A 24,561-nucleotide genomic window follows, 5' to 3' on the forward strand; every position below is an offset into this window, starting at 1 on the left:
TGTGACCCCGACTTTGCTTGTGTTGCCCTTGTGTACTTCATCTGGTGGATGGATTATCTGTTATGACCTGTAATCTGAACTTGTCTGTTGGAATCTTTGTACTGCTATCTGTGGCCTCCTGGTCCTCTGCCAGCCATTCTCCAGGCACCATCCCTTGTGCACAAGTTCTAGAGTCAACTGTATGCTGGGGAACGCAACCAGTCTCCCGAGGCTTAGCGGGGGATTGCTTTAGGTGAAGAGTGCGGTGTTAGATTGAGGGACTGGCGTCTACCAATAATAAAGTGCCAAACAGAATGTTATCTCATTTATAAACAGGCTCCCAGTTTTCTAGCCTCTCATTCTCTTCAATCTGCTTCCTATTAATTTTATCTACTTTGGTTTTGTTTTTACTTTGTTTCAAAATCTAGCCATTCTTTACAGGGACTGCACAATTCCATTATTACTCAGTATAATGTAACACAAGGCTATCTAAAATAATCTTGACTAGATGCTCACTCTATGGCCCCCCACATGCACAGTACAAGTAGTATGATGCCATCTGAAGTTATCCGAACCCAGCATGTGTCCAACACATCTTTCTTTTACTACCCTTCTGTTTGTATTCATACCCAGTATCTCTGAATGTAAAGGTGCACGTGACCCCAATTTGACAGAGCAGTCCCATTCAGTGCACAGGGAGTCAAGAGTCCTATGTAGGCTATGATTCTATTGACTTATAGCATAGACAGGTCTTTCCTTTGTGATGACAAGCTAAGGTGAAAAGGAAAGTAAGCATACAATTTTGAGTAAATACCCCATTTGGAAGATGTTGCCTGTGCACAACTGATTATAGATTCCCACCCTAGTGTAACAGTAATAGGAAAATAATAAGGCACTGTCACATGGAGGAGGATTGAGACACATGCCCATGGAATTTGGAAGCTGAGATTATACCGCATGGGGGGTGCTTAAAGCACACCATAAAAAAACACCTACCTTTATAGGTGGAAAGTTGTTGATCCCTCTGAAATCCTAGTCCATTCGGTACCATGCCGCCCTGTATTTCTTCTACATTCTGGCACAGACTGGATACAAGATCACCTTCTTCCGGGCTCTTCTTCTTATGTCACCTGATCTTCAGCTGCGCAGGGGCAAGTTCGGGTAACGCACTTGCAGAAATGTAAAAAAAAACTGCTTCTGGTATTACTGACGTATGTATTCAAGGAGGCCGTGGGTTTCCATCTAGTTGGCTTTAAATGATCCTTTTGTGCTGTACTGCATAAGTCAAGGAAACAATCACTTCAACACTGTCTATACACCCAAAAAACATTGCAATATTAATCACATGATTTACTGGCAAAATAAACTTGATTTATGGAGCAGATGATTTCAGGTTTTTATTGTGCTGTGGTACACCATTGCAATCACTGACAGTACAGTTCATAGTGTAAAAACCATTGTTTCTGTTGGTTATTTTACTTTGCTTCTTGCCTTTTCATATATTAGGTGCAGGCCAATCTAATGGGAAAACTGCAGATGCACATAACACATTTGCCTTAAAATGAGGACAAAGAAAAGTCAGAAAGTGGGAATAGCTCCATCCCAGCTGCCTCACACATCATTACTAATACATTTCTGGATTCCTTTTGAACACACAAAGCTTTGCCCTTGCTAGTTCAAAAAGCCCTGTAGCCGGAGGATGGCTTTCTATCTTCTCCTTATTAGCTGAAAGCTTGCAGTTTTTATTTTCTAAAAATACACGGCGCTGAAAATAAAAGATTTAGGCTATATGTGCAAAACATATAATCTCAGAATATGCTGCCACAATGACTTTATTTTCACAGGATTTTTATTTTCTGTTCATTTTTGAATGTCACAAGAAATTATAAGACTAGCACCAATTGTAATGACTCATTTTCTAATGCCCTCTCCGAAATGATTAAAGCGGAACTAAAATCAACTGCGTACTTGCCTTTGTTTTTATCAAGTAAGCTTGCCAATTACAGGTAAAATAATAGATTTTTGAATTGGGTGTTTATGTTCCTTTTGTATAATCTTGTTTTATTTTTTTATTTTTTTTTATTGGAAGTTACTTGATTTCTGGAGAGGTGCAAGCTAGGAAGGAGAGGTTTAACAACAAACAAAACCACCCTTTGCCCTGCTTGTCACCTGCTAAGCTGATATTTTGGTCGTGCATGGTAGGCAAGGTCACCTGGAGTTACCTTTCCATCTTACAGTAGTGCCCCATCTTGCTTTATGCATACACAAGGTCAGGCAACATCAGGGGGTGTCTTACACAAGTGAATGAGCTATAACGCACATGCACAGAGTAAGACTGGGGGCCAATATTCAGAGAGGTGGAGAGGCAGCGTAGGACCTAACACGAGGCAGCAGAACAGTAGTAAAGACATTGGCAACGTTGAATTCGCTGGGAGGTGTAAGTAGATTTTTCAAAACTGTACTGCAACAAAGGTAAGTGAACACAGATATTGACAAGGAGATGGGAGTTCTGCTTTTAGGCAATTAATATAGAATGATATAATTTAAACATTTCTTTTGGACAATTTATACAATAAGTGTTACTCTATAAAAATTTATGCTGCTGAATGAAGGGTAACCTGTAAATTGTTAACTTACCAATAAATGATAGGAAATGTCACGGGAACAAGAATTCCTATTGGAAAATGTTTTCTCCATTCCTCTTCTGGTGCCAACTCAAAGTTTTGGATTTCCCATCCTTTTTTGTTTTGTTGACAATGGGCAGCAGGTTAAATAAATGTTGTTGTTGTGATGTGGTTACCTGTAATACATAGAGCAGTTTTTTTAGGAGGAGAGGAAAGACAGAGTTTTTATATTAAGGCACTGTATGAAAAATAGTTCTAATTAATGAATAGTCCAAATTGTAACTATATGGACTGAAAGAGCTATAACATTTCTAACCTGAATTTTGGGATGACGTTGGGGACAGGAAGGAAGCGCTTGTACTTAAACAGAATGCAGTGACAAATTTAGGTGCTATAGTATAGTCTAAAGTTATCAGTGTTCTACTTTAAATCATAATCCTACATTTCACCGTATTAATTCTCTGGCAGAAGTTACATAGTAATCAGCTCAGTACAGCTCATGTCACCCAAAGTCTTCTCTATCTCTGATTGCATAGAAACTGGCACAATGTCAATCAGAATTGCCGCCAGTGAGAAAATCCAGCTATAAATTGAGAGCTCACTTCAAAATTGGTTCAATGAATTCCCCAGAAAGTTTTACAGAAATTTCAAACACTGACACTATCTGCCATGCTAAACATTTGGACTTGATGATGGCACTCTTAAAAGGATCCTTGAGCTTTAAAGCTAGGCTGAACATTAAGCACATCGAGTAGAATATTTCTATCGTTCTGGACAGCTTAAAATATTTGATGGTTTATTGTAATTTCAATCCACCAGAGGGTTTTTACATCAATTTCAGCTAATGTTTATACTACAAATCTAGCTCTTTTTCCGTCATCCAGAATCAACAGAAAAAAATGGAAATTTATCTGTGATGGCAATAGAGAGCAGACAACAATAAAATCTGTTTTTTTTTCAGGGTCTCTGATGGTTTGATTCTGAAAACGTTATGCTCTGTTTAACAGAGATAAGCAAATGGCATTCTGAGTTTTAGAGAGAAAAAAGTGAATTGTAAAAATGGCAGAATCATAAGAAATCACAGACATGGTTGGTTCTAAAGGTCAGTGAAAAGTTGCACAAATGGCAGCTGATATGAACTGTCCCAAGGAAAGCAAATTGAAGCCTTTTTTCTCTTTCTTTGCCTCTGTCTCTGAAAAGGAACTTCAAAGCCGGGGAGCATTTTTATAGCAACTGGGACAAAATAGGCTGCTGCATTTAAATTCTGGCTTTATGTAGTTATGTGTCACAATAAACTCCTGCAGTCGTTCAAATAATACATGAAATGCAATCAATTCCCACTATTCAAGGCATTTTTTAGAAATGTCAAAATTAATTACATTTACTATAAAAAAAAAGGTAACTAAACCCCGAAACAAAATTTAATGTATTGCTGATTAGTACATAGATGCGGTTGGCTGTATTAGGTTCCTTTTCTCAAGATTTTTTACCCATTGTACTGGTATATCAAATAGCGTACCTGCCAATAACACATTTCCTGTACTTTATCTATAAAGGAGCTGTGTTGTCACCCTAGGTAGCTTTCCTTTTTGGATTACAAATACCTCCTCATCTACATGACAAGGCAGGAGATTTTTGTATTTTCCTGAGGATAGCTGGGAAAGCTAATAACATTGTTGGAGATATCAATGGAAACAATATTGCAGCTACTACATTTAAGGGCTGGTATGCTTCAATATATTACAATATTATTTTGGAGTCTATTTGTACTCAGGGTCAGTTTGTTGTCTTAAGACTGCTTATCTGCTGAGAGTAATTGCTGCTTTTGTCATCCCTGTTAATAACTTCTCAGTGCTGCTGCTGTCTCTTAGAGATTTATTGCATAGCACAGATTTCTCTATTATTCTTTTTTTACTTTTTCACACAGTTCTCCATACTTTCCCTGTATTTACCACATTTTCATTGGGAACAATATCTAGAGGAACACACCACAGTGTCCACAGTCTTGATCCTAGGATTTTTTTTTTTAATTTTTACAGTTTATAGTGAAAATTTATACAGACATACACCACATATTCAGCAGAGATTTTCTGTTCCTAGGTTTGAAACAAATTCAAACATCAGTCACAAATTTGCCCAACTTTTTCCAATTGCCACGTGATTTATTACACTTTGTTCTCTGATTTTGAAGATGAACTGTTGGTGAAATAAGCTTATCACTTGTGTAGGGGGTGTAGTGTAATTCTACTGGTTGAAAAGGAAAGATGGAGCACCCAGGAGATGCAGTAGAGAAGGTGGTGGGGATAAAAGACAAGGCAGTGCCATTGAGCGCGGATCTGTCAGTGTGGAACAGATCATTCTTGTAGCTATGTATGCAATAATGTACAAGCAAATTTACTGGGCATATATTGTGCACCAACCACCTTCTAACCCAAGAAATTTACCATTTTTATTAGGTATAGGTATTAGGTATATTAGGTATAGGTCTTTTCTCACACTATTCTGGGGTGACAAGGCTGTTTATGTGGGCAGAATGATCAGGTAAAAAAAAGGGAATAAGCCTTTAAAAAAAAAACTTCAACCCACAATTCCAAAAAAAAAAAAAAAAACAAGCTGCACTATATTTATTCCTTGTCTTTCGATTTACATACAAAATAAAAGCTACTTTGAGGATTGTGTAACCACTTATTTGTTCTCAAGTAAAAATGTATTTAAACAGATTTTCTGATGCTGACAATAACTCAGCTGTGAGTCTGTTCTTCTGAATTATTTGTGAAGCAGAAAAGATTGGCGGGTGGAGGTGATTTATAATGGATTTATGTAAAATGTAAAATACATTGGTATGATTGATAGTTACTGCAGAGATTTTCCTTGCACAGCACATGCAACATATCTTAAAGTCCCAAGCTGCATAATTAACTTTTTTCTTATGCTAGCTTGCTCAGGGCATGGAGTGCACCTTGTCACTAACTTGAGAGTCTGTCATTGGCACCTAACAGCCACAATTTAAAGAGTTTGCACAGAATTTTTGTTTTATAGCATGTTTGCAAAGAAGAAAAAAAACAGCTGCATTGGTGAAAATGATATTGTCTGTACAATTGTAGTCTGAAGTCTCACCTTGTTGATGCTGCACATAACATGACCATAATAATCTTAGACTTATTTTTCTATTTCATGTAGTAAACAGAACATGTAAAGCAAAAAAAAAAAAAAATGGGAGTGGGAAGTGGGAAACAATTAGAGCCCCTGTTGGTACCTACTACTAACTGGAGCTTTGTTAGGTAGATTAATCCTCCTCAGTGTCATTACCTTCAGTCGAAAATGTTTTATCTAAAGAGAAGTATTACCAAGAGATTTATGTAACATTATCTGATGTACCTATCATCCTGTATGCTATGTTTATGATATGTTTTATACATATGTTTGGTTCTTTTGTTTTAGTGCTCTTTTTTTTGTTTTTGTTTTTTTTTTTTTTTTATCTCTGTACATGAAAAATATTCAATAAAAACTCAAAAAAAAACAAAAGAGAAGTATTACATACCCAAGACACTGTTAGTACATTTACATGATGTGACAGGCTGACAGATTAAAAGATCACTCTCAGTGGCCAGCAGCCAGGATGACAGGTGAGAGGATCACTCTCTATGGCCAGGGGCTGGGTCGATAGATGAGAGAAACTCTATAGCGGCCAGCCTTTATGCTCCTCCGTAACACCCAATTCCTTATCCCAAACACTCTCTCTGCTGATCCCTCATATAAAGCTGAAGGTAATATTGCATCTTGTCTTTGTCTTTTTAAAGGTATATTCAAAACATATATCCAAATACTGCATGCCTATTTTTATTATATCTAATATTATATAATTTATAGGTTTGTTAAATGATTAAAGAATGGTCACACAATTATTGTGTGATTATTCCCTTTAATTATCCAGTCGTATGCAGAAATAAAGTCATGTGAGATATACCTGTATTTTTACATAAGGCCTACAAATAAAGGTGATAAACCTCTATAGGAATACAAGGATTTCCGCTTGAATCATTTAGTTAATCAATTGTTCTGTACAGCTGTGTACTAGGATGAGAGAAAAAATGGTGCTGCACAACTGAATGTTAAAGTCAAACATATTTATTTTGTGCTGCAAAGGTACACAATATATATATATTCATATATATATATATATATATATATATATATATATATATACTGGGCCTGATTTATTAAAGCTTTCCAAGGCTGGAGAGAAAATACTTTCATCAGTGGAGCTGGGCAATCCAGCAAACTTGAAATGGATTTCTTCAAAGTCATTTGCTAGCAAATGTTTTGGATCCTAGTCCTGATCCATTTGTGGTTTGATGGATCATCTAGCTTCACCAATGAAAGTGTATCCTCTCCAGCTTTAAAGAGCTTTAATAAAACGGGGTCAATAAGTCTAATATATAGGGTTGTTAATTTTTTTAAAGTTTGCTACAGAATAATATGTACTCCTTAGTAGAAAAACCTGTTCTCTATAGTTTGTAAGGATGTTCAAATACTTTTAACCATAATGGTAGGTTTGATGGTCATGTGTTGCAATGCTATGATGCTTGATCTCAAAATATTCTTGATCACATCTTAAAGAGTTCTACAATTGCCTGGCACTCTTCATGTTATGCTCATTTGCAATGGCCCAAGGATACTGATGACTTTTTTTGGGTTTAAAACAAACAAAACTAAACCCACCTCCTCTCAGTCCTTTGCTGATGCCGACATCTCCATGCGTTCCTTTTCTGGCTTTTGATTTTTAATTGTCCAGGCTGGAAAGATGTAACTCCTAAGGATCTGTTCAGGAGTTTATTCATTGCCAGCAGGCAGTTAAGTGTGCTTTTCATTATAGTACCAGTGAAATAATACACACACAATTAAAATAAATAAAAATGGAAGAGTGCAACCACGCAACCAAATAGAGAAACCAAATAATTTATATTCAATGTTATTAGAAACTAATATTGTAAAGTTAATAAGGCGTAATTCACATGATCTCAGCCCTTTTATCTTTTTCCCCTTTTATATAGATTGAAGTATTTTTCATTTTTGTATTGCTCATAAATGACCTTTTGTGCATGGTTGTTGGTCACCATTATGTTGTCATGTAAAGTGTGTTACAAACAGCCTGTCTTTGACAACTCTCATCTGTCACACCAGAGACAAATGCAGTTTCAGGACAAGGCACTAGGTGTCAACCAAGCATACACCAAGATGTATCTAACAGCACTTTCAAGGCAAAAAAAATCTTGGTTTATATTTGAGTATAAATGGTATATAAGTTTTGTTTTAGGCCTTACCATGGTATTCTATGTGTGTGTGTGTGTGGGTGTATATATATATATATATATATATATATATATATATTAATATAGCACTGTCGTTTTACACAGTGCTATACAGAGTCCGTAGCTATGTCATTATCTCTCTGAGAAACTCACAATCTAAAACCCCTATCATATATTCTGTTGATGTGATCCCTGTCATATAGTTAAATAGTTGAATGTATGTAATATAGTCTATGTTCAGATCTCAATTTTCCAGGCTATTTTATGCGCATTTTACAAATAGTTTATATATAGTTATAGTTTTACAAATATAATAAATAGGTCTGTTCTTTACAGGCTTTAGGTATTCACAAGAGTTTGTTCAGAAGCTTCATATTGTGTTTTGCCTCCCAAACACCTCCATTGACTCATTCATTCAAGTGCTCATAAAAGCTTGTGCTGGCGTTTATAAGCATTTATAGGTGATTTTAAAGTTGGGGAATTGCTCAGGAGTCCTTGCTAAATGGAACAAACACAGCTTTTTCAGACATTTAAAAAGTCACAACAAATGCCTATAAATGCCCGTTTAGGCTTCTGTAAATGCATGCACAGGAGTTTGCGAATGCAAGCATTTTTTGCCTGAAAACGACCCCTGGAAGCCTAGCTGTGCAGAGTAAATATGCTTATAGATATGTTTCTAATTGTGAAAAAACACTAAAATATTGTATTAAGCAGAATAGTTGTATGAATGTATATATGAGTAGGCTGCATTGACCATAGCAATGCCATTGTAAAGTTATACAATATAAAGCACTAGTGGCCCTTTTCTGTCAGATGTCTGTAGTAGTAAGACAGACCAGTAACAATTAGGTAAAAATAAAGAAAATCCCAAACCCACAGTACAAGGAACATATTTAAGAGGACAATTTACTAATGTGAATCTATGGATAATCAGTCTTGAAAGGACCTTTGACATTCCTAATGTTGTAATGGCTTAGCACATAGGCCTGTAATGAACAATGGAGCAAAGAAATTTAGGGCAAATGTCAAGTCAAGAACTTTAGACACATACAAAATATACAAATTATTGGAGTTCTGTATTTCTTAATAAATAATCAAATAATATATTTATATTAGTAATAAAATAAAAAAGGCCCTCTTTTATGGATTTCATGGTGTATGTAGCTTTAATGTTATAATGTTACAAGTGATAGCTGGGTATGTAGGACTACTTTCCCTTAGTTGTTTTCACTCCAGTTTTCATAAATCAGTCCCCTGGGATCAATGAAGAAAAAACTGTATTGCTGTTATATTTATTATATTGGACTGATGTTTAATTAAATTATGTTATATGCTGTGTTTAAACATTGCCGTAATGTTTTCTTGAGTGTTGGTCAGTCCACTTCAACAAGCTAGAAATTTAGAGTGACATTTTATGGTTACAACAGATATATGATACAACATAACTCTCTGGTGGCTCATGTGATGCAATAAATCAGTATTTGGTAGCAGCATTTTTATCAAGGTCTTTTCCTGCAGCTAATTTTCTGAAAATGGCACTATATTGTATTTTTCAAGCATTACAGCCACTTACAGATAACAAAGGATTTATTATTCACATAATGCCTCTGAAAAATGTAGGTTTTGTAATGCAGGGTTTATCAAAGTTTCCCGATAAAGTGCGTACATGATAAAAGCTAAGCAGCATTTCTTTAGAAACATTTGTATACACTACCAACATAGTAACATTTTTGTTATACTAAATACTTCTAACAAAAAATTGTAAATCTTCAATCATCATACCCTCTCTACAGTTAAAGGTAATTTTGGGCAGAATGAAGAAGACATTTTACTAATTTCTATGAATACTCAATATTAGGGGTGCTAACTGCCAAGACAAGAAAGAATGAGCCAAATTAATGTAACCTCTACTTTTCCCATTCTACAATTTTTTTTGTTTGTTTCTTTCTGTCCTTGTGGTTTCTCATCAATTTGCTGATTAATTTACCCAACAGAGGCACAGGTTGCTATTAAAATGCCTTTTCTGTCCTAGCCTTGAATTTGAGGATGATCTTCAGGTGCCCCCATCATTCCACACATCCTCTCCTTCAAATCCTTTACCTGAGTGCATATTAACTTTTAAAAGAAATCACAGATATTCTTTTTTGCTCATTTGAATACATTCTAGTCCAAGTCTTCTTGCAGTATGCACACTTTCTGTTGGTTAAGTGAGGTCCCACTTAACAGTCTGACATTGTTCCTATATACTTAAAACAAAGTAGGTCATAGAAGATTCTTTGAGTTATGGCCATATTTAAACTCTTTAAAAATATGTCTGGGTATAACTGACACTTTTCATGGGCCAGCTTAGCTTGGTTCCAGAACACACCTAGGTAACCCTATGATAACAATGATATACTAAAGTACAAAAAGGCAGGGAATTGTTGATGTTAAGTGCTCATAACGAGCTTATCATAAAGGCAGATGAACATCTGATGTGTATCATCCCCTATGAACCTCAATGGTAATCTTAGGATGGTATTTGAAGGTTTAAGGTATGACAGGTTAACCAAAGTGCCCTGATGGCCCAAAAAAAAAGTGAAACTTCCAGCCATGTGTACAGTGTAGTGCTACCCTGTAGATGTGCATGAAAACATCTGTTGCTTACCAACTTTGCCATTTTTTATACACTTGAACACCTGACATTGCATAGGTATAGGCCAGCAAATTATTATCTTCTGATGCTGGGATTTTTATGGCCTCTGTTCCAAGAAACACATGACGAATTGACAAGGTGATGAGGTATACCACGATGCATCCCTCGTGTTCTATGCGGCGTGCATGAGCCTAGACTATAGATCTGCTCTCAGGATAATTTGCTTTTGCTGTCAGTGGTTACTCCTCAGCGAAAAGTATGGATGCTGTAAATCAAAACTTCTGGAATCATTCTTTTTGGCAGGCAGCAATAAGTAAGGTGAAGAGCATTCTTCCTATTTCTGGAAATGTGGTTATAAATTTTACTTCCCCAAGCAGAGTTTTTCTCTATGCTACAGTAAGGATATCTCTCACTGTCTCTTTTGTGAAATACTGTATACAGGAGCAATATAAAGAAAACCTCCGAGCACTGTGCCCGTTTGATGCTGCAGCAGCACTGTCACAACTTGACAGATTATTTACTGCAAAAGTGCTCTGTCTAAAACTAGGAACCTAACTCTCATTTAAAATTCTTTGTAAAGCTTATTTCGGTGCCTTGTGTCCCACATGCATATCTTTGTATAGATGCCGCTTGATATAACTGAAGTTGTTAATGTAATGTTTATAGCCTTTAATGTTTATAGGGAGAGAATAACAGAAAATAGTATATTAATGTATACCACATGCTTAGGGAATAAACCCCCTCACACTAATCCGTCTGTAACCCCAACTCTAACACTAACTACTTGTATGCATCTGATCTCAGATCCTCTTTAGTGATGACCAAGGAGGATGGTTGGGGACCTTGGTTTGACTTTACTTTAAAAGTGTACTGTTAAACAATAATATTGAAATTACAGAATCAATGTCATCAGGTAACAAAATAGAAACAAGCACAGCATTTGAAACAAGAAAATGCATTTGACCCTTCCAGGTGTGTCAAATGCCTACACCTACCTGTTCTGTGTGCTGGCTTCGCTCCATCTTCCTCTGGTCACTACGATACTAGCATTTCCCTGTAGCTGCAATGAATTTTGGGATGGATAGTAATAACAGCACACAGCAATAAAGTGCCAAAGTAGTGGTAAATCATGAAGTGTTCTGAAATGCTGCCTACGTTGCTTTCTGAAAAAAAAAGATAAGTGGTACCCTCTTCCTACATCTTTAGAAGGCGAAAATCAGCCCATAAATGTCATTCGACCATTTTGATAGTTGATAGAATGAACAATAGTTGTAAATTTCCATTGTAATAGAAAAGGCACCATAATGATATAAAGGTGAAAATAACACTGGGAAAAAGAAAAACTGAAGAATTATTTTTAATTCATTTTTATTTGTATTTTAAATTACTGTTTAAGAATAGCGAATATGGTCCCACTGCAGAAACTATATAAAACATCAAAGAAATTAAAGATTCCTTTTTTTCAACACATGCCCCTACTTGACATATATATCACAATACAAATTTACAACAAGACTCTTCTGGTAATGCCATTTGCTACCTTTATTGCTTTGAGTCCCTAACTTGAAACATACTGTGTGTCCTGTAAATTTTTCAAGGATTCATTTTGACTTAAAGTGAACTAGGTTGATGACCCAAGTTGTTGACTTTTTTTTTTTAAATAATTGTTGGACACTGATTTATCAAACCTTTCCAAGACTGGAGAAGATAAACTATTATGGGAGAACCTGTGGGATCTACCAAACCTGGAATTTCTTCAAAAATCATTTGCTATTTCGATCCTAGTCCAGATCTATTTCAGGTTTGTAGGATCACCCAGGTTCCTATATATATATTTATATATTTATATATATATATATATATATATATATATTTTTTTATTATTTTTTTTTTTGAGTTGAGCAAATATACTCAATTTTCTAACTATGTATGAATTGTGTAATAAAGTTTACAGGATTCACCTCACGAGCTGCACTCATTCTGCATCGTGACCTAACAGTGGAATGAGTTCTGATTTATTAATGTCGATATGATTTATAAATGCACTGCAAATTATGTATGAACTGTCATGATGTTAACCATCATTTTCTTATGTATTCTCACAGGGAAATGCTGCTGTCTATTGCTCTGGGACAAGTACTCTCCCTTCTTATCTGTGGAATAAGACTCACAAGCAAATATCTGTCAGAAGACTTTCATGCCAACACACCTCTCTTTCAGAGTTTTCTTAACTACATTCTTCTATTCCTGGTTTATACAACCACTTTGGCTGTCAGACAAGGTAAGCATTACTAACCAATAACAGCATATTGTGTTCTGGTATTAAAAGCCATGCAAAAGTTTCATATTCTAAGCATTTTCTTTTTCGGATTGTTAGCACTTTTAATATAATATATGGAAGTGAATTTTGAATCCTTGATAATGATAGGCATATTAATTTTTTATGGCTCGTTTATAGATTCAACTGCTACATTTTCCATATCTCCAGGCTATGGATTTGTCTCCATAATGTTCTATTAATTCAAAAAGAATACACCCTTTATAATTCATACAGTTCATTAAGTAAAAAAAGCAGATATCAGGAATCTATTTATTTAAAAGGTTTTCACACAATTATCACCTAAGATTAAGCCCTGTACATACTATTGTTCTGTGTTTTTTTTTAGGATTTAAGTAACAAATCTGTGAATTCCGGGAAAAAGTTATATAAAAACATTTATAAATGGATTATAAAGTGTAATCAAAGCAACATTTTTTACATCTAATTTAAAAATAAGAAATAAACTTATATATGTTCCTTTTTTTATATTTTTTAAAGTTATAATGTGCATGCTAAAGTCACTAATATTTGTAAAGTAAGTACTCAGATACAACCTTATTATGCAGTTCTGTTTTACTTTGTATGTCACCTATGGGTGTTGGAATGGTAGGGTCAATGGGTAAACATATATTTGGAATAACAGATGGCAAGACAAGGATGCATTTATGACACAGCATAAAACGCTTTGAATAATAAATGCGGGGGGTCAAGAAGCCATGCAGATGAAGGCTATGATTGGTTTCTGCATAAGACACAATAGATAACCTTTCAAAAGCACCACAGATTCATGGATGATAGAACAGGAAGGTCATCCTTTACATATCTGGAGTGAATATTAAAATTGATTTATTCCTAATACTCATGGGCATATACAAAGAGGGGCATAAATGTCAAAAGTCAAAAATATTAACTGGTATATATGCCCATGTCACATTAACAATATTAAAAAAGTGTCTCATTATTATTAAAATGATTAAATATTGTATGGAAGAGACTAGGGAAAAGCTAAAATGTGCTAAATGTGCCCTAAAATTTCTGTTATTCACATGGAACAATATAAACTGTCTATATTGTGCAAACATGGTCCTAACTAATCATTACTGAACTCAGTGTTCCATTACTAGCCAATTGAATTATAATAAAAATGGATAAATACAAAATAACTTTAATTAAAATAACATTAATTTATTAAGTTCTTCAAGGCTGGAGAAGACACACTTTCATCAGTGAAGTTGAGTGATACAGCAAACCTGGAATTTCCTAAACTCATTTGCTGTTTGTTAGCAAATGCTTTCAATCCTGGACCAGATCCATTCTAGATTTTCTGGATCACCTAGGTTCACTGATGAAAGTCTATCTTCTCCAGTCTTGGAGAGCTTTAATAAATCAGGCCCAATGTGTCTAAAAGTTCCTCATGTAGCCTAACATATACCATTACTACTGGATTAAACTTATCTTCTCAACCTCAGTTAGAGTAAACAAAAGCAGAGGTGGGGGAAGCGATCCTAAATGTTTTTTTTACTGCCAAAGGAAAAATATTACATGTATTCTAGTCATAGTCGTAGTTTTTCCAGAGCAAAAGAGTCAACAGCCAAAAAGGGTTAGGGGTTATCTATTTGACCACCCTCATATTTCTTGATCCTTGAGAGTTACTTTCACTAAGCGTACTCCAACTTCCCTATCGGATACAAATGACATAAATTAAAGATTGGGAGGCACCTAATAAACATTTTATTCACAATAAGTAAGTAACTGTCATTTTCATTGAAATTTCTCCTCTCATCCACAAAGATGGATGTATTTATTAGTCACCTACTAACCTCTAATGCAGCTTTTCTCAACATTTTTAATATGGAAGAAGTGTTGAAAAAACTTTCAGGTCTTAAGCTAGGTACACACTTCCTATATTTATCTTTAGAAAACAAACGATTACAACTGATCAACAATTATGCACGAATATATTTGAACGGTCGTATTGTGCACAATTCTGTACATGCTGTAACGATACGATTGTTCAAATATAATCCACCAATAATGTACACACGCTAGATAGGATCGTTTGAACGATGCAGGAAGTGGCATGGAAAGGAGAAAGCGTATAGCGGAAACATCCATGATCACTGAACGACCGTACACACGATAGATAGAGAACGATCGTCGCCCAGCTAGATCCAACAGGACGGTCGTTCATTTCCAGCGACAATCGTCTTTCGTCGGCGTCGTTGGTCAGTCATTGTGCACCTTTTTTGTTAACGATTCTTGGACAATCAGTGGTTAGTCATTTGTTTCCAACAACATTTATTGAAAGTGTGTATGCAGCTTTAGGGAGCTTCTGCTTTATTTACTAAATGCAAAGCCCATCTTACATTGCCAAAAAGAAACAAAAATAACATTTATTTAAAGGCAAAATTTAGCATAATGTTTTAAATTTAATTTGTAAAAAGTTGAAACAAATGGTTGATTTAAAATAAAAAGACATTGTTTTAGCAGAAAAAGAAAAACTGTCTGGCTTTTAATGTCTTTAGTCTGGTGCTCACAGTCATACATTACACTAATTGAAGTGTGGGATACTGTGAGATAGCTAATCAGTTAATTGATGCATTAGAAAACACTATTACTAGGGAAAAAAACAGAAGATTCTGGTGGATGGGCAATCAGCTGATATTTACAGATATCAGTCTAATCCTGGTCAGATCTTACCTTGTTAGAGAGGTTGGCCAATCTCTGTTCATTATCAAACTTGCTACACAGCCAAAATGAAATGAATGCTCTATTCTACTGAGATGAAAGCCATCTGGTTTCATTAAATGGGTTCTCATAACTGAATATTCTCTAAATATTCTCAATCTCCAAAGTGAGTTCTGAGCCAACAGTAAGGAATGTCATCAATACACGTACTGTAGGTAGGAATTGTACAGAATATTCAATGAACCAACACTGGCTGTAGAAATCTAAATTTATCTCACAGCAAATTTTGCTTCATGCCTGCACCTGCTATCTTCTTGTTTTCAAAAGCTAAGGTGGCTGAGGATTCCGAATCACATAGAGATGTAGGGGCCATCAGTTGGGACCACAATGATGACCCCAGGATGGGCCAGCAATGGATCTGTGTCACACACGTATCACAAATCAGTGATATATACCGGTACTATTTAAGAAAAAAGTATTTAATAAAATGTTTTTCTATTTAACACTTTGTTAACTCTTAGTTTATCCTAACCATCCCTAATTCTCCCTTTTAACTTCTTCCTTAACTATTACTTTTAAACATTCATATTTAAGTGTGGCTGGGAGGCAGGACCAGGCGGGAAATTTAAAATAATAAATATATTTAAATGTACCACTTTGACATTTAAAAAAACTTATTATTCAGACCACCAGGGAGGATAAAATATGCATTCTAAAATAATTTTTCTCTGTCATTTCGTCACTTTACTCTCCACATTGCACCTTATCTAAGTTTACTTTTTCCATTATTTTGCATTTAGAAACTTTGAACTGCAACTTCAGCTACTGGTAACACTTTCAGGTCCATATGAGACTTAAACACATAAATCTAAGCTGAAATAAAGGCAGATGCTGAGAGAGGGTGAGGGAAGGGTTACCTGTCCATAGGATTATATACCTAAACAGAAACACCTCCCTTCCATCTAGTCCTATTCTTCCTTTCCCCTCCACACACATTACACCGCCAATTTGTTTCTCTTTTTTCTTTGCACACAACTATCTTCTCCCAAACTATCTGTGTTTCTAAACTTACCCCCACACCACTGTGATAATTTATGTTTTTCACTTGTATTACCCATTTCCTTCCCCATGCCTACCCTCATTTTTCTACTGGAATAAAGAAGCCCAGACCGAGTACTATATTATAGACCCATTGACTAACCTATACCATTGACCCATTGACTATCTCCATACTAGAATTGGGAAGATGTATGATTAAAGAGCCATGAGTAAAACAATTCTCCTAAAACAAATATGTCTGTAGTCATATAACAAACCAAATGGGCTAAGAAATAAAATGACAGCCAGCACAAGAGAAAAATATTCTTAGATATTTATCTTTTGTCTCTGTGCACTGGAAAAAGTAGTACAAGTGTATGATTCTTCTTTCCCCTATTACTCAGTGACTGTTGCAGTATCTAAATGGCTGAAATCATAAAAGGAGATTGTACTTTTATTACCCCCCTTTTGTTTAAAATTTCCTGAAAACGATTGAGAAAAACTGGTACTGTGCAGGAATTTATCAGCTATACAGCGTAATGCAGATTACCAATGTTAATGCAGCATTTGAGAATTTTACCAATTATATTTCATAAAACATTGGAAAGAAATGCCAACTCCATAGTAATATGAGGCCAGACATCTGTTCTAAGCAATACAAGCCGACAGAAGACCGTTCCCCAATTAACTCAGCATGAGCGTTTTATGGACAGGAAATGTCCCTCTGTTTGATGCTTGCAAATAGACTTTACTTCCACTTCAAAACACAAAAGCAGATGAATAGTGTCCTAATGTGTTTTTAGTCATATCTTTAACTTGAGGGTGAGAATGTTTAGGTTGGCTGCATTGTGTATATTTTATTCTGAGCATGCTGAATATACTCACTAGGTATTTAGAAGTACAATGGGTAAACAAAAGTATTAAACATATTAAAGTACAACTCTTTTAATCTGTTAAATAGGTCAGGGACATTTTATACCTGTTAAATAAATGCAAAACTTTACCTATTGAGTCTGACAGATATCCAGTAGGCTCTGTTTTTTGCCCACATCACAAAACACCCTCTATCTGATTTAGTGGGGATGAAAATGGGAGGAAGGACATGTTCTGCAGTCCCAACACATTTTTACTATAGGTGACAACCGTGTTCCACTATAGATACAGTACATGTATTGAACATTCCCACCCAGGTCAAATAATGTGTAACCTGAAGAAATACCAAGTAAAAATAAAGCATGAAAAAAGAAAATGAATGCAGTTACATATACTTAAGTTTGTTCTCTATTTTACATTCAGTTCAGGTCATTTCAACTGATGACACGTTTTCCATCAAATGAAAAGGATAGAAAATAGATATTACCAATGCATGGAATACTGACATTTCTTAATGCCTTCATTTCATCAGACAACCACATTATAAGAACCTGACTACCCCCCCCAATCAAGATCTACATACAGCAAAAACAATAACTAAATCCTAAAAACATAAAACAATTTTGAGATCTTAAAATCAAATAAACACAACCAAAAGACCTAATCATTACACTGTTCCTCGATATTTCAGATAAAAAAAAAACATGTCTGTCGTCATGGATAAAATATAGCCAATAGAGCTCTGCTGAATATTGTACAAAATTCTCCCTTGGTATTTCCAGCACACCCAGGAGCACGCCATCCTTCTTCTGTTGTACATTTCCTATTGGCATTATGCCTTTGCATTATTAGCCATTTTGATTTATAGCTGTAAGGATTGTTAATACTTGCACTTTTTATCTGTACACACAGCGTTATGTATTGAACCATCCTTTACACAGGTCTGCTAGGGGGATTTTGGTGTAATATTCAGCAATTTATACATGACATTTTTTAAGAAATTATGTGCCATACTATTTGTACAAATTAGTTCATTATAGCTGCTGGTATCGTGGTGAGTATTATCTGTTATTTATGTCAGTGATCCAGATCATGCCAAAATGAGACTTATAGTAAGCACCCTTGGCACTTTGTGGACTGGTGTACATAAACACTTACAGATTAATTTGTTTGTATTCATTTTGCAGATTTAACTTGTGTGTTTGTTATGGATCCCATATAACATGTGTGCTGTAGTTTATATTTAGGATTATTCTGGATTTCAATGATGGTACAGATTTAATGTTATATGTACATGGCTTCAGTTATTTGCTTAAATCAGGTTTTTTATATATATATATATATATATATATATATATATATATATTTATTTATTTAAATACTTGTGTAATACAAGTGTTGTGTTGTATGTATTACATTGGTTGAGCCCCAAGCCAACATAGTGACAAATGATGCTGACAAGTTGGATGACAGATATTTATGTATAATATATTTATATTACCACCAAGCTGTGAATGAGGATCAAATGGGCATTAAACTTTCCTCATAAAGCCTATTACAATGTACCTCCCAACAAATAACTCTGTTGTTATTGCTGCTTTGAACATCAGTTTTGACTAATTCAAATAACATATTCAACTGCACATAAGATTCATAGTGCACAGAAACTGAATTAATTCTCACCTGTCTCCTGAGAATCCAGCACACATATTCCTGCAGTAGTCTGTTTTGATGCATAACTGCTCTTCATTCCCTTTTGTTTACTGACCTCATCCAGCAGAAAATGACAGAACAAATATCGGCATTAGATTGCATTTTAGTGATGTGACAATCACAGTCACTGTTCTCAGCTCTGAGGAGCAGGGATTAATCAGAAAGTCTACACATTTCTTATTAGGAAAGATCTAATTTTCTTCTTTTAATAGATCTTTATGTATATATATAATTATTTCTGCTGGCCTTACCATACTGTATACACATAAAATACAATACAGAGAGGCCCGGAGACGTATAAAAGTAGGAGCAGGGCCTACATGACAGGGTGTGAGGCTAGCCCCAGGGGAGTGTTAAGGGTTAACAAAAAGATGTGTGTTAATGGTTGGGAGGGGCAGTGGTAGCGTGGAGCGTAGGAGGAGATTAGTCATAGAGGGGTTTTAAAAGGGGAGACACGGAAGCAGGAAGCCCTCCTTTTGGAAGGAAAAATTTCCCACCCGTCCTCCCTGTTTTTAGGTTTAGGATTGGTGGGTGTTGGCAGTTGGGGTCTTGAAAGGCAAGGATCCTGGGCTTGTTTTAAGTGGTGGATGTTGGCAAGAGGGATCTTCTTTGGTGGGGTTCCTTCTTTATGGTGGAGTGAAGGTCATATCTCCTGAGGTGGTGCTGGGCGGCTGGGGGCCAAGGTTGAGATGTTGGAGGAGTTAAATTCCTGATGGATGCGGATTTTGCACTCTGAGACCTGCAGCCGGGTTGTTTGTGTAATGGTAATTAAAAGAGGAATTAAAATGTTGATTATTTAGTTTTGATGTAAATAATGTTAGGTTCATTTATGTGTTCATATAAGGGGTTAGAATTGGGGTTTTTTAATGTTATTTAGGTATTGTTATTTATTTTACTGGTTATTTATTGATTATTTATGTTAAATGGTTACTTAAATATTTATTGTTAAATAAACTGCTGCTTACCAGCCAATTTAAGTCCAATTTTTTTGTTTGTGTATTTTTGGGGGTGGGGGACTGGTTGGTAAGCAGGCTGGGGAGAAGGGGTTTATTGTTTGACTTTAAGTATTTTGGGCTGAAGGTCCGAGCTACCCTTGTCATGAGATAATGAGCTATTTTAGAATAAGAGGTTCTTTATCAATCATCTGTATAGTGTTTGGATTATGTTTTAAATATTGATTACAATAACATTTTTTTAAGCTTCATAAAAAAAAAATACATTACAAGAAATATCCCTTAGCCTAATAAATATATAAATCAGTGTACACCAACAAAATTTTAACCGTACTATAACATGTTCCCTAATGTACTGCTTCAAAGCAGGGTCTCAATGGAGGTTCACTTTTTAATTAAGGCCCAGCAGAGTGTTGTATTGCGTTGGGCATCGATCAATGCAAAATAAAGACCTAACATGTTACCAAAGCTTGCATCTTTAATAACTTAAGTTATAAAAAATCTAACTTTTTAATTAAAACACAGTCAAAGTTTTGCACTTTAGGCTTTTTATTTCTTTGCATAAAAGAAATAAAAAGCAGAAGAACACAGTGATTTTAACCATTGTTTCCTGCTTCACTTTGCTCACCAATGTATTTTAGTTCTTGCCCCGCTTCCTACAATTTAATCATAGCTTTTCAGAAATGCAACGTAATTTAGACGGAAGAAGAAGAAGAGGATGAACCTCCTTGTAAAACACACACAATGGATTTCACAAAGACACAAATAACAAGAGGCATACCTTGTCGCCAACAGAATTACCAAAAGTTTGTAATTTAATCTATGAAACAAAATATTATTAGTAGTTTACCTTGATAAGTGGGAATGTCTATGGGGGTTGGATTGAGCACAACATTTTGGTTGAACATTTTACTAATAACTTGACTTGTATTTTAGTCAGGAAAATAGTAGCTAGACCTAACCCTAATTTTGAGCCATGGGTAAAAATAGTTTCATAGTGCTGCACAGAGCAGAATTTCTTGCCAAATAAAGGTTATAGCAGGTAAAAATAAAGAAATAGCTCACATTATTTAAACCTTTGGAATGCAAAGAACCGAAGCTGAAAAAAGCCTCTGCCAAGGTGTGCCCATGCCACGTACCTCACCACTGCATTCTAGTTTCTAAGAGTGATTAGTAGGTACGTATATATTTCTGCAGGGCAAACTGGTAAATGAGGTGCTAAAAAAGACACCCCCTCCTGAACAAAACAAAAACCTGACAAATGATCTAACCCTTTTACACTGTATCCAAAAGTAAGAAATCTTTATCTTACATATGCCTAAAATATGAAGAATGAATAAAGGCAGTCTAAGCCCTGACTGTTTCAAATTCATTTCATTTGTATAACACGCACCCCCCCCCCCCCCAGAAACTGCAGATTACAGGGAGGATTTCAGATCAGAAGTAGGTTGCCATTCCGGAAAGCAGTGGGCAAGACAAGGTATGACCTTGAGAATGAGCTGTGAGATAGTTAATATTCTCTGCAAAATCTTATCCCACTATAGTCCAAGCAGGTACAACCAATTGGAGAGTGGTAACTAAATTCAGGATCAGTGGCAGCAGTTGCCACATCATCAGCACATGAGCAGCATTAGGGGGACTCTTCTGTAGTCTCATCAGATGTTTGTGCACCAGATTTTTTTTTAAATGGGAGGCCATACTTGTGCTTTACGTAATACCTTTGGTACTAAAAGTTTTAACTATTTGCTGTAAGCCTTCTGTTACCCAGGCAATTGTACATAGCTCAAGCTACCCCTATTGCTAGTAATTAAATTGCTAAGGATAGCAGATGATAGCTAAACAAATGGAACAAGTATCTCCCTATGGAGCAGGCTACACACGTAGCATTCTTAGTAGCATCATGTAATGATCATTCACACAAGAATGTGTCATTGTGAAATCATGAATTATTTATTTTTACTAATGCTATTTGTGTATTATTTTTCTGCTTTATAAGCAACCATTTGTTCCATTTGTTTACGGATCATCTGGTACACTAAACAGCTAACTTTCAGCAATTTTTTAGCAGGTTTAAGCACATAAAATGTACAGTGTAGCTCTGGCCTATTCCTACCTATATGCCACAAATAGTTCAGTTTGTATGCCCAGCTAGTTTTGGAGAGGTAGAGAAAGATTAGCATGTCTAGATACAACTGTCAGTTTAATAACATATAAAGCAGATATCACAAATGATACCGGTAGGTATAGGAAGATCATTTCTGACACTGTTAGTACAGACACATTATACTGTTCCAATTTGGCCATTTGAAATGCTTTGATTTTCACACATTCCCCAAATTAATGAAAAAAATCACGTTTTTATGCATGCAAGTATAAAACATGTTTGTTTCTATTATAGTACTGTGACTCATGCAAAAATTAAATAAATAGATGATACACGTTTTTATTCCCTAATTTAAAAATTCTTAACTTTTTTATTTAGTATGTCTGGAAAAATTAACAAAACTATAAGTTAATTAAATCCTTATAATTTATCCTTAATGCTGTTTTTCATTAATTCAGAATTATGTTAGACATTAGATGAGAATCTTTCACCTTTCCCTGCCTTTAACACCACTAGAAATCTTTGAAATATACATCATCTAAACTCCAGACACCCAGGGGTATCCATACATTCCTTACACGTAATGTCTGAGCTTATGCCAGCAATTTGAAAGGTGCTTGCAAGATGATAACTGTATTGCCTAAGGAAGGTAGTTCATTTCAGAAATAATAACATTTAAATAGTCTGCAGTTTAGAAAAAACACAGTTTAAATGGTTATGTTTATGATTAACATTGAAGAACCCACAAGGAAAATTATAAATCACATTAATTGATTTATTTTCCTAATATTTATTTTAAAATAAAAATTATTGTAAAAATGTATATTTTATTATATTTCCTAGAGCAATAATCATAATGTTTACTTATCCTTTCCTAAAAGAAAGGCGATGGTGGATACCGTGAACTCACCAACCTTCTTTAGATGATCAGTTTCGTTTAGAGTTGCCTAATATATGGCTGATTTTGTAGCAAGAGATGACGCCAATAAAGCTGACTTGAAAAAATTATATTGTTATATGTGTTAAATGGATTATCATACATACTGGATTCATTTTAAAGTCCGTAAATTACATTAAAGGGTATATATGATCTGTGCATCAAGGGTTAAACCAAATAAAATCCTAATTAAAAGTCCACATCATGTAAATCTTCTTTCAGTCTATGTCTGAATGTTTCATTAAGAGTCTTCAATCTTTCATAGATGTGTATGGCCTTGGCACAAATTAAGGTAGCTGGAGGTGGAATTGAAACAAATGTGCACGTCATAAAACTTGTCTCAACCAACTCAACTCAAAATCCATTGAGTGACATTGAATTTATACTGTTTTTACATTCACAATAAATGAACTGTGGAATAGTATCAGACAAAACTGTATGCAGAGGATTGTGGGATGCATTTGTATAACAGTAAAAGATGTGGTTTACTGTAGGATTGCAGTGTTTCCTTTAAATGCCACAGTTTCGCCAATTTGAGGTCCAATGCGAGTGCTTCCTTAGGTTAAATGAAGCCCAGTATAATTCAACTCACATTTTGTATGCCCAGGCAGCCAAGGACATGGCCCACGTTGGGAATTATCAAGTTGCTTTGAGTTCACAGAAGATTGCTGCAGAGAACAGTGTAACTGTAACCCTTACAATGCAAATTCCTAGATAGATAGGTAGATGTAAAGACAATTAATTTGTGATATCTACATAAAAAACTGCCCTATAACAAAATAATGCCATCTGCTGATGTATAGTCAATATGTACCCCCAATATTATGTTTTTATCCTTTATTTGCTCATGCTGTGAGAAATAGGTGATGGAGTATTTGAGAATTCTTTCAAACCTGCCCAAAGAGGTTTGCAGTTACACTATAATATCATATACTAGCTGATATGTACAATATACCAAGGTGAAGGATCAAGTGATATGGATAGCAAACAATGAAAGTCAAACTTAGAAATGGAACCAGAATTTAGCATCCCAATTTCTGCCTCTGCAGCGGATACAAGCAATGTCTGGAATACTCTTGAGCCTCTCATCCTCCACATATTCCAAGCAGAGCACAAATAAATGTCAAACATGAGCTATAAAGAAGAGGAAATATTTGTAAAATATCAAAATTGAATCTTTTTTTCTTCAGCTTGTACCAAATATTTGAAAGACTGGTATGAAAAAAGAGGGCTGGTAGAAAATGAAAAGAGGAACTGAACAAGAATTACTTTTATAGTCGGCATGCGTATACAATATAAATCAACTTCTGTAGGTTATTGCACTGGAGAGACCTTGGTGTATCGGTCTGTGTAAAAGACACTAACATTCAGTCTGCATTGTGTGT

General features: G+C 35.2%; 1 protein-coding gene across 1 annotated transcript in view; it reads left to right on the forward strand.

Annotated features, from left to right (window-relative positions):
* Positions 1-24,561, forward strand: part of SLC35F1 (solute carrier family 35 member F1) — a 163,219-nt gene that overhangs the window by 77,928 nt on the left and 60,730 nt on the right. Inside the window, exon 2 of the mRNA XM_072408811.1 lies at positions 12,656-12,831. Coding sequence (XP_072264912.1) covers positions 12,656-12,831 — 176 coding nt within the window. The remainder of the gene's footprint in view (positions 1-12,655; positions 12,832-24,561) is intronic.

Source organism: Pyxicephalus adspersus, chromosome 4 (genome assembly GCF_032062135.1).
Source record: "Pyxicephalus adspersus chromosome 4, UCB_Pads_2.0, whole genome shotgun sequence".
Lineage (NCBI taxonomy): Eukaryota > Metazoa > Chordata > Amphibia > Anura > Pyxicephalidae > Pyxicephalus > Pyxicephalus adspersus.